This window comes from Mirounga angustirostris, unplaced genomic scaffold (genome assembly GCF_029215605.1).
Source record: "Mirounga angustirostris isolate CCGP_5_RB_7025 unplaced genomic scaffold, mMirAng1.0.hap1 SCAF_1, whole genome shotgun sequence".
Classification (NCBI taxonomy): Eukaryota; Metazoa; Chordata; class Mammalia; order Carnivora; family Phocidae; genus Mirounga; species Mirounga angustirostris.
The window spans coordinates 193,877,569-193,889,698 of record NW_026991709.1 but is presented as its reverse complement, the minus strand read 5'-3'; the positions used below and the strand labels follow the sequence as shown (position 1 = coordinate 193,889,698).

Genomic DNA, 12,130 nt, shown 5'->3' with positions numbered 1-12,130 from the left:
GGGAGTCACTGCCTTGACCACCCCATCAGGGCACTTACTGTGACGTTGTATCTTCTTAGCCTGTTTACTCATCAGAACACTCCTGACCAGCAGACTGCCAGCTTTCTTCAACTTTGCCCTCCACAGCGTCGTGCTTTTGCCTAGTACCCTGCCTGGCAGAGCGGAGACACAGAATAGAAGTGACATGTGCCGGAGATAGGATTCAAATCCCGACTGGCCTGAATCTTTAATGAGGTGGCATGGTATCTCCTCGATGTTTGTCTTTTCCTCTGCCTTCCTTTGTGTGTTTACAGGGACCTGCTGATACTTTCCTAACTCCTTTTCCTGGTTGAAGGGCTGCTGCTTTTTTACGAAGCAGATGTAATTGCTAGTGCAGTCCTTGAAGCTATAGGAAATAAAGCGTCACTGCCTACACAGCTGTGGGAGGGGTGGTGGTGGTAGCAAATCCTGGAGGAAAAAGAGTGTGGGGTGAGCTGCCTCCAGGTCTTTCTTGGTACCTTGGAGAACAAAAGACGTTCTGTAGCCCAAACACAGCCAGGGAGTGATTTACAATTAAGGCTCCAGGAACTCCTTTCAGAGTGGGCTTGCTCTTCTCTCTCCGGATGTTTTTATTCTCAAGAGCTATGTCTGCTCCTCTGAGGCTGGGCTCCAAGCTCACCCCCTCAGTGGCCCTCGGAGGGACAGAGTCCCCTGCTGCGATGTCTGGTGTGCTGTGACTGTGTGAGTAGCTGTAGCCTTCGTCGGACAGGTGATGTCTCCGGTTTTTGGTATTTGACTCTCTTGGCGAGTCCAAGCCACTGTTGGCGACAAGAGCAACGAGACGGGGGTCATGAAGGCAGTGACGTGGGCCCTCTGAAACAAATTTGCAAATATTTGGACTGTCGGCCCCTTACCCCCTGCCCCCGAGTTCAAAAGACCTAGCGATTACAAGTCATACCTTAATAAGTTTAAAACTCACTCTAGCCATTTGACTTCCAACGACTGACTAAAACCTCTCAGTGCCTCAGTTGCCCATCTGCAATTTGGGGATAATACCTACCTCTCGGGGTGGCTGTGAGGATTAGACAAATTAATATGTGAAAAGCTTCCGGCCCTGTGCTGAGCCCGTGATACACAGAGGACTCATTTTACTGACTTCCTTAGGCTCTGCTAATGAAGACATGCTGCTTAATTACACAGATTCTAATTGGGACCACATTTCCCTAAAGAAATCTGTTTATTAGGTGCCCATATGCTATTCACACATAACTACAGCTTTTATATTTTCTAATTTCCAAAATAGTATGTTCATTGTAAAAATTAGGAAATACAGGTAAGCAAGAGAAGAAAGAGAAGAATCCTTGGTGATCATACGGCCAGATGTGAACATTTGGCATATGTCCTTCTAGCAGGGTGTTCGTGTGTATGGGTATATATGGCAGATTAGTAATTTAAAACACAAAGTTACTGATTACGATCTGTAACATATTGTAACATACTGTGTGTGCACATTTCCTACATTCTTTTACACAATTTGGGATGGTTTTGTGGAATTCTGTTGTACTGTTGTAGTTTCCTTTATCTGGTTGCTGGAGGTCAAATTGCTTGGTTTCGTACAGTAGGCACATTTTTAAAAGTTCTGGATGTATATGACCATCCCAAGCCACTAAGGGCTTGTTTCCAGCAAAGTGTAACATTTCCTGGTAAGAGTAAGGCATTGAGCTTTTTGACCCGATTCCAACAGGCGTTAACACATCTTGAAAAGCAAGATGTTTTTTTGCTTATGGGATAACTTCCCCAGGGTGGGGAGAAAGTAGTACAGACTTGGCTCATTGGCAAGGAGGACCCATTGTCACATGTCCTGAGGGGAGAGGACTTAGTCTGGCAGAGAATAGAACCAGTGAATGGTTACATTTGTCCCAGATCTGGAGTCCTTAGCTTGGCAAGGAGCTTTGCATTGAGATTGGTTAGCTAGGTCACCAGGCACAAGTAGGTCTGGGAGACTAGCCCTCCATAAAGTCACTGGCTCTTTTTCACAGAGCAGATTCAGAGGAAGAGAGTATGCAGGAAGATCTCACCGAAAACTTGGGAGATGGTTAAAGTTAAACAAATTGATTCCTTTCTAGAGGTCTCTTGGGAGAAAAACACATGCAAGAATGGATATGACCAGAATAATGGGGTCCTACCTAAAAACCAGAAGATTCAGGTAAAGGCTAATTGTGAAATGCATTTTATTTTTCTTTATCTTACGGCTCTAGATCACCTTTCATTACAGAATTACTTAAGACAGAGATTTATTATATTGATTCTGTAAATATTAGACTGGCAATTTTGTTTTGTTTTACTTCTTGAACTTTGTAGTTTTGATAGTGAATCAGCCTTGGGTATAGGCTGGCCTCAGCTGCTGGCTTTTGGAACACATCTGGCAGTCAGCAGAGAACCCCCAGGATTTTTGGCTCCAAAGGCATTGGCTTAAGTTCGAACTTAGGGAACATTTCCAGTGATTGTCCTTGAAGTTTTATTCATACACCAGAGGACGCTGTTAGCTTGAGCCACGGTTGGTTTGGCTGGAGCCCCACATCTCAGGACAATCCAGTTAACCTCTTAAGGGGTGGAGAGGTCACCATTATAGGACCCAGAACAATGTAGCTGCATCCCTACTTGCATCCTCCTTATACTGTAACATTGAAATTGTTTTGCAACAAGCTTCATTCAGAGAAGTCTGCTTCATTGTGAGTGTCTGCTGTGGGCTGGTGGGTGAGCACAAGGATGTGTCCCTGTCCCCCAGGCCACACAAGCCCCAGGGCCAGGAGAAATGAGCACAGAGTGTGCTGGAGCTCAAAGGAAAGGCACAGCCTCATCATCTTGGAGAACCAGTATAGGCTTGTTGAGGAGGAGGGGAAAGCTAGAAGGAGGGATTGTTTTCCAGGTGAGATGCAAGAGAGAGACTCTCAAGACAAACACATAAGATTTTTATGGATGTTCTCAGGGAGCAAGGAGAAGAGTGTCATTTACAACCCATAGTTCATTATAGGACAATGCGGAGCAGCTCAGAGCATCCTACGAGTAATGTAGCAGATGTCTGTCTTGGTCCAGACTCAGGCAGTCTAGAATAGCATTTTGTATATTTCCTTAGGCTCACCTTAATTCTCAGAAATACCAAGCCCTTAGGCCTGACATTTCAGTCAGAGGCCCCGATGCCCCGTGTGGGGGCCCCTTTCCTGCCCTTCTCACTTCGGCTCTGTCAGTATCTAGGGCTGGGCTCTGAGAACTGTAGTCAGATGCCCTCAGACTCCAGGGATTTCATTTTGGTCTCAGGGGTCGGAAGGATTCTCTCTTATGTTCATTCCCATAGGGTCATTCCCTCTGTCCTCAAACTCTTCTCTTTTTAAAACACCCAGTATCATTGCCTCAATGGACTTGGAAACTGAACTCGGAAGGGAAGTGCCTTGGGTGACACACACACACACTCTTCCTTTGGGCAAGGAAAAACAGCCTCTTCTCAGTTTACATTTTTTTAAGTAAAGAAGGAGAAATGGGGAGAAAATACAAATTTTTATTGTAAAAATGACCTTTCCATTAAAAAGCCATTGCATTTTCCACTTCAAAAATGACTCTCAAGGTCTTTAGAGCCAAGATAAGATGTGGAGCCCCTTGTTTTTTCTAAGTAGGAGGCTGGGGTGAGGGGTTAGTAAGTGGTTCAGGTTCTCCTAAAAATAAGGGTAAATATCAAGCCCCCAATAATTTCAGTTCCCCAGCCTTTTATTAGCTACATAAATGTATGGGATTTCTGTTGCCATTGAAAGTATTTCAAACTCCATTTGGGAGGTATTTACTAATAAACAATATTTCTTTCCAATGGGAACAAAATTAAATCTTAATTAAACCAAACTTTTGGGTCTCAGGACCCCTTTACACTCTTACAAAATACGGAGGACCCCTAAGAGCTTCTGCTCATGTGGGTCGCATCTATTGATATTTGCCATATTAGAAATTAAAACTGAGACATTTAAAAGTTAACTAATTCAAGCATAAAAGCACATTACATGTTACCAGAAATAGGTATTTTATGAGAAATAACTGTATTTCCCAAAACAAGCAACAAAAAAAAGAGGAGTGGCACTTTTTTTTTTTTTTTTTTTGAAAATCTTTTTAATGGTGAAAGAGAAGACAGGTGGATCCTCATATCTGCTTCTGTGTTCAGTCTGTTGTGATTTTTTGAAATCTGTGAAGAAAATCTGGCTTCACATAGATATGCTGTTGGGGAAAAGGAGGACCTTTTCAGGGGCTGGTGGGCCCCTGAAAGGGTCTCAGGGAACCCTCAGCGGATCTTGTGTCACTTTGAGAACTGCTGATGAAACAGATAAGTCACTAGGGTGTGATAGGTTTTAAATGAAAAATTGTCTTTGAGAATTTGAGTAAATTATGGGTAAAATCAGTCTTTTATGAACAGATAAACCCATTATGAAATACATAAAGTATTTGTTTTTACGGTTTTTGTATTTACTGTACGTTTTGTTTTCTGTGGGCTCATTGAGGGTACATAGGAGGTCCTCAATGAACATTTAGTGGATTGAATTGAGATACTAAAATCCATAGCAAGGATTCTGTCATTATAAAATGTTTATGAGATGCTCTGCCATATGACTTTCTTCAATTTCCATTTCAGTTTAGGAGTTGGCAAACTTTTTCTATGAATAAAAAGTAAATATTTTAGTCTTTATGGGTCATCTGGTCTCTGTTGTGACTACTAAACTTGATTGAATATATAAACAAATGGGTGTGGTTTTGTCCCAATAAAACTTTATTTATAAAAATAGGTGATGGATTGGATTTGGCCCAAGGATTATAGATTGCCTGCTCCTGCTATAATTATACATTACAGTGATAGCCTTGAAACTATTTTTCCCTAAGTCCCCAGTCATTGGTCATGAAAAAATTAAGTTAGTGATGTTTAGGGGAAAAAAACTACACAAGAGTTAAACTTCTTCATTTTTATTTTATGACACATTTGGAATAGTCCGTTTCTAGTGGCATTGGCTGTGGGATAGCTAATGAATCTGGGGCAGTCCTCCAGAAGAATGCCTGAGTGTGGTCAAGTTGGAAGTGTAGAATGTTGATTTCAAGAACTGAAGAGGATGGATGATAAAGAGTTTGATTGCTTTAGGTTTTTTTTTTTTTTTTCCTTTCCTGGGTGCTAGTTCAGTTTCTAAGAGAGCCAGAGCCAATTTTCACATTTCTCCTTAGATGGTTTAGTAATTTTGAAATACAGTCCAGTATCTCCAAATCCAACAGAGGCAGTCCTATCTATTCCTTGTAAGTAGATGTGCTCCGAAATCATGGGTATGGTGTTTTATGCCTTTCCTGTTGCCCTCCTTCCTTACAGAAATACAAAGAGTATGAGAAAGATGTTGCCATAGAAGAAATTGATGGCCTCCAACTGGTGAAAAAGCTGGCAAAGAACATGGAAGAGATGTTTCACAAAAAGTCTGAAGCCATGCGGGTAAGTGCCTCTGGTTTCTGCTCTGTGTTGCCCGGAGACACAGAGGCACCTTCAGAGGACTGGCATTGATGACTCCAGCTCCCCAAGATCAGAGATGACTCAGCTGTTCTGGTAACATGAACATGATAAGAGCATGAATTTGGCTTAGGTTCAGTGGCTGCCTTGGTCACTTACTGAGCTTTGACCTTCAGTAAACCACCCTGCAAGCCTCAATTTCCTCATCTGTTAATGGGGAAAACACACAGGCCGTGTGAAGATCAAACAAAGTTATGATTTTGAGCTACTTAGTACATAAGCAGTGCTCAGTGAATGGCAGCTTCATACTGCTGCTTTGATTATTAATCAAATAAGTTGAGACTTTTTGGTGGTAACTCTGAAATGTCTTAGAAGAAAAAAAAAATTTTTTTTTGCTACAGAAATACTGCTCTGACAGCCAGCCCTGGGAGCTTCATGGTGATACCTGTGTGTCCTTATATCTCTACCTTGAAGCAAGTGCTATTTTTTTTTTTTTTTAAGGAATCATTTGTTTTATTTTTTAGAGAGAGTGAGTGGGAGGGGCAGAGGGAGAGGGAGAGAGAATCTCAAGCAGGCTCCCAGTTGAGCGCCGAGCCCCATGCAGGGTTCAAACCCAAGATCCTGAGATCAGGGCCCCGAGATCATGACCTGAGCCGAAACCAAGAGTCAGGTGCTTAACTGACTGTGCCATTCAGAGGCCCCAAAGCAAGTGATATTCTTTACAGACATGGTAGCCATTCACATCTCAAACCTCAGAACCTGAAATTAAAATGCAACAGCCCCCCCAAAAGCCCACCATAATTACTATTTTCTGTTTATAAAATGAACACCCCTTTGGTGGAACTTTAGGAATATACTGAAAAGTATCAAACAGAAAAAAAAATTATCTGAAAGTCAGACTTGTGTTCTTGTGTTTCCTTCCTTCCAGTTTTTTAAATTTGCATCTCTATGCATGTACTTGTGTGTTTTTCTTTTTCAAATTTGCAGTTGTATTGCCTGTTTGCTTTTGTGTCCAGCTTCTTTTCAGTGCTCTACACCATTATAGTGTGAGCTGCCCTTGGCATCACTCTAGTGCATGATTTTCTTAAATGGCTGCATCACATTCCTTCTATGGGTGTGTCATGGATGATTTGACCGTTTCTCCAAATCTGGATATTTAAGTTGTTTGCAAGTCTTGATATAAATAATGCTGCAGTGAATCTTCTTGTGTATTAATAATAGATCAAATGACTCAGCACCACTGTATGTTTGGTATTCCTCTAAGGATTTTATGTGCACTCGCTTGTCCTTAGAATAGCCCCCAGAGGGAGTTATTTTACTATCCCACTTTTACAGAAAAAGGTGAGAGAGGCAGAAGTTAAGTCCCTTCTCTAGGGTCACACGGGGAGTGAGGGACGGGGTCCAGGCATAGGGACCCAAGTCCACATTCTTCATCACTTGCATGCCCTCAGCATGCTGCAGGGAAAATCCTGAATGCAGAAGCCACTTCAGAGATGCTAACTTCATTTTGAGAGCTCTTTCTGCATTCGAGGACATTCCTGTCCAGATAAGGTTGTGCGGGATCCCAGTTCCTCCAGCAGCAGTGGCATGTGAGTGCTCATTTGCCTGAATCCTGGCAAAAAATGAAGATGGTTTATTTTGTTTTCAATACTAGTAACAATGTTGTCAATTTGAGGGAAGGAAATGCTATTTTTGTTTCAACTTGGATTCCTTTGTGAATCACAGAATTTTAGAGCAGATAAGGACATGAATCTCCTTAGGTTCTGCCTCTGCAATTGACAGACAAGGAAGCCCTGGGACCTGGCACTCTGGTGGGGAGGGGAGGGTGGGAAGGAGCAGGGGGGACTTGTGCAGAATAGCAGGATGACACAGAGGTCCAGCCAGCTCCAGAATCTGGACTTGGTGCTCAGAGGCAGGGGGCCCATGTGGCGTCTGAAAGGTTGTTGAGAAGAACTAAGGAACCAATAGACCTCTTTTCCTCACTTACCTCCATGGAGATGCTAGGAGGAGTAGGAGACTTACTAATCTGTGCTTATGCTTAGTGAGTCTCGCTGCACCAGGCCCTGTGCTAAGCACTTTTTATATATCATCTCATTTCATCCTGGCGTCCACCCTGGGAGGGAGATGCTGTTCCTATATCACTGGCTTAGAGATGAACATGCAGGCTTGGGGGGTGGGGGGGAGTCACTGGCCCAGGTCATGTGGGCAGGCTCAGGGGAGTTCCTTTTGCATCCCACACGGTAGGATTGCAGTGCCTATGGGTGAATCTGTGCAAATTGTTTTGCACAGGGACTGGAGAACGGTAAGCTTTCAGTAAATGTTTGCTGTTACATTGCTGGTGAAGGGACCTTTTAGTTTGTAAGTATTTTCATAATGAGAGAGTCTGAAGCTTTAAAAAGCTTCAAGGAGGGCGCCGGGGTGGCTCAGTTGGTTAAGCGACTGCCTTCGGCTCAGGTCATGATCCTGGAGTCCCAGGATCGTGTCCTGCATCGGGCTCCCTGCTCGGCGGGGAGTCTGCTTCTCCCTCTGACCCTCCTCCCTCTTATGCTCTCTGTCTCTCATTCTCTCTCTCTCAAATAAATAAATAAAATCTTAAAAAAAAGAAAATAAAAAGCTTCAAGGATGATGACAGGAGGGAACTTAATTTTGAAATCTTTGGTTTTAAATTCATGATGTTAAAAAAAAAAAAAAAAGACTGATATGGTTGGTGTGGTTCCTTTGAGAAGGAAAAAAGTGCTTTATTTGGATTAAAATGTAGCCAGACTAAAGGCATCCAGGATTCTCTGAACTGTGTATTTTAAAGTAGATGTAAGAGGCCCTTTGGAAACACAGTTGATGCCATAAAATTTGGGTTAACTGGTCCAGTGATATGTGGTACTCCCTGCTCCCAATCTTTAAACGGGAAGGAGGGCTTGTATGTCAAATTAGGGTTTGGTTTGGAGGCAGTTTTGCTGTTGAGATGGGCCTGGTCCCATTGTGGGCCAGGCAGTACGATGGGCAACTCTCATGAGCCTTGTGGCATTGGGAATGAAAGGAGGTGGCCAAGGAGAGACCCCTCCTGGATGTAGCTTTATGTGGAGGCCAAGGAGCAGTGGGTGTGACTATTTTTCATATGATAATGAGACCTCAACTAGGAAAGGTCTTTTTGGTGATTGGTGAGCTTTAGAAGAGTAGACACCTCAAATGAAAATTTGCCTGTAGTTTTGCAGTGTATTCATTATTTGTGCGCACTAGAATGAACCCCAGTGCAACAGGGGCCCTTCCTGTCCCATCCCATGCCTCCCACTGAGCAGGACCCCCTTTCTCAAACAGCCCAAGAAAAGAACGGAGTTTGGAATTTGCGCCATCATTCTGATGCACCAGAAATCTTGTTTCCCAGCCCCCATCCCAGCGACCTGAGTTAGGTGGGAGGTCCTAGTGCCTTTCTGCCCAGCACTGATCCAGGGCCAAGGGCTCATCGATGATGGATGGGTGGGAGGACTCAGCAACATACAGAAGAAAGAACTGTGACAAACAACATGGATGTTTAAAATTTCTGTGGATGTCTATAAAATATTTATGAGACTGGCAGTTGCAATTTAGAAAGCGACTCTAACTCCTGTGGTCTGTGAAGGTAGGTGAAGTTAGCCCATCACTGCCGGCAAAGGGAGCAGGACTCGTGATCCAGCCCTTCACATGCCTGTCATCTCTTGGCTGTGAAACAATGTTGATCTTTTCTCTGTCTCTTCTGGCTTGATTTCATCATTTTCCGCCATCACTTTTCCCAGTGATTAGTTGAATCAGAGTGATTTTATCATACTCGTCCCCTGTTTGAATTACTCTTCACTATGCAATTATCCTATCACAGAAAGTCCTATTTTCTCCCTGTCAGATGTCTGGAGTAAATGTGAAACCCAAAGTGGCCTGCCCATTACATAACCTCTGTCATCTGGTTGATAATGGACTCTATGTAACTTTTTTTTTTTCAGCCTAGCAAATTATAGATAACCTTAGTTTCCATAATTGCCATTAACATAATGGTGCCATCATTATGGTAGCATGTCTTAACTAATATTTTCTAGCACTTTTTAACACCACTGGTGGTTTAAATAATTTTTTCAAATCCACTCAGAGGGTTGACGTGTAGGTTATTTTTTTTTTTTTTTTAAATATTTTATTTATTTATTTGATAGAGAGAGACACAGCAAGAGAGGGAACACAAGCAGGGGGAGTGGGAGAGGGAGAAGCAGGCTTCCCACTGAGCAGGGGGCCCGATGTGGGGCTCGATCCCAGGACCCTGGGATCATGACCTGAGCTGAAGGCAGACGCTTAACGACTGAGCCACCCGGGTGCCCCTGACGTGTAGGTTATTTTAACTTAAAAGCCAGATTGAGTTTGATGCAATGATGCTGCTGTTTGCTTGTATACAGGATAATTGTGCCCAAAGCATTCTCTCCCACCTTCTTTGTTGGAAAATATTCATGCTTACCAAGCCCTCAATTGATGTTGCTGAGCAATTTATCAAGTTTGAAGTCCTCACAAATGGACAAGAAATGGAATCAGTTTGCTTTTTAATTCATTAACATCTCAAGGAAGACAGTCCACATGCTGGACGTGGAGGAAGTGGTACCCATCAGTCCTCTGCCAGCAGTGGACTCCTGGGGGGGGGGCATTCCTAAGTGACACCTGGAAATGCTCAACTGTGTCACTAGTCAGAGCTCATCTGAAGTATTGATGGGAGGCACATTTGACCAGCTCCCCTTCCTCCTGAGCTGCTGATGATTGGAGGGGAGTGAGAAGCCAAAAGATGGCCTTCCGTGCGGTTATACAGACAGGCTGCCCCAGCGTTTCCTTTGTCTTTAAAATCCAAGCCACCACTGGGAGTGGCAGATGCCATTACACAGCTGGAAGGATCATCTGAGGCCCCAGGGAGCTCTGAGCGGGCACAGACAAGCCTGCACTTGGAGGAGAATCTGTAGGGAGTCATTCTGCGTTAACTGTGGACATCTCTGATTCTAGGCATATACTTTTAGGACAGATTCCAACGCAGCCGGGGGATGGCATGATCCCGTGATTTTGGAACCGTCCGTATGATCGAGAAGAGCAGCACAACCAGAAAAAAGTAGATAAACCAGGAAATAACAAACAGAAGGACTTTGGAGAATTTTTAAGTATATCCTAGTATTCTCTACAGTGGCTTTCTAAGGGTGAGTTCTCCAGAATGGTGATTGCCTTTCATCTTGTGGAGGAGGTCTGGGGCAGGCACTGCCTTCTTCACACTGATCTTGGCCAGAATCGTAGCCTCCTTCTGGCTTCAGAGTTGTTCCTGCTTTGGGGGCCACGAGTCCATTCACAGGACATTCACTGATGCACTGGACAGAGTTCGGGCCTCCACAAACTTAAACACGTTTCACGCACAGAGAGAGGATTGTAGGATGCTATCTATTTGGGTAGCCTATCGGGCAAAACAGTAAGTATTTCATTTGCCGTTTGAATTCATCTTCTCCCCAAAACAACTAATTAGAAATGTCTAAAAGAACAAATTTTCTTGGGGACTATGAAAAGACACAAACCACAAGTTGGCCCTGAACTTTCTAAGCAAAGAGTCTGTTGTTTTCCAACCTTGGATAAAGGTATCGCGTACATTTTGATCGTGCTCTGATGCTCAGTCCTATAAATAATCTGGTTTTACTGAGTTTCTGATTTACATTGATGAAATGTTAAATCAGGTACTTGAAAAAAGAGTGTTTTGCTTAAAAGTAAACATCCTTGCTTCTTGGGAAAAGCTGAAAGAGACTAGATTATATATTAAGTTCCTCTCCTCTCCTATAGCTACCTGCTGTTCGCTGCAGAACCGATTCCCATTTATAGCTGTACTGTGGGAAGTAATTGCTGTTGTACAGTAATTCAATTTCGGCACATTCACACATCGGTTCACCAATAGGGGTTTATCTGGACAAACCTGGGACTTGAAAGCTTTTTATCGAGAAATTCCACATGCAGCAAGACGTTTTTCCTGGGTAACGAATATCAGTATTTGCATTTAATAAACATTTACCTTCTCAGAAAAATGGATTTCTTCCCCCTGCAGAAGAGATTACGCCAATCTTCTAGAAAAGCTAGAGGGTACTATTAAAGCAACTTTCTCTGGCTGTTTTTTGACTGGTGTGTGTCTACATAGGTATGATTATAAAACACATCTATGTCTTTATATAAATACATACACTGAAGCATGAAGAGCAGGAAGCACTCAAGGAAAGCATGATCTGTACCAAATGTATATGTGATATAAGGGATTAAGAGCGACAGAGATTCTATGAATACTTCTGGCTTAAAAACTCATCTGTATCCGCAGACGTTGTGAAAATTGTCAGTGAGGAATATTTTCAAAAGGATACCCATTAAGTTAGAAATGAAATCAATCATTTTGTTGGTAAGTTTCTAAATTAAGCGAAGGTTCTTAAGAAGAGAACTGGTTCTTCCTGTATACAAGAACTCTTAGATCATAAGGACTCTTTAGATACTCAGTCCAGAATGAGCTGTAGAAGTATCGGGAGCCAGATATACCTATAATTGCTAGGAGGGCTTTTAGTTCTCGGTCAGTAGAGGTGACTGGACACATCCAGAAGACTTTTCTGCCTTTGTTCATTTCTC

At 43.0% G+C, this 12,130-nt stretch overlaps 1 protein-coding gene across 1 annotated transcript in view; it reads left to right on the top strand.

Moving 5' to 3' along the window:
- Positions 1–12,130, top strand: part of CACNA2D3 (calcium voltage-gated channel auxiliary subunit alpha2delta 3) — an 858,477-nt gene that overhangs the window by 164,603 nt on the left and 681,744 nt on the right. The window contains exon 3 of the mRNA XM_064595053.1: positions 5,366–5,482. Coding sequence (XP_064451123.1) covers positions 5,366–5,482 — 117 coding nt within the window. The remainder of the gene's footprint in view (positions 1–5,365; positions 5,483–12,130) is intronic.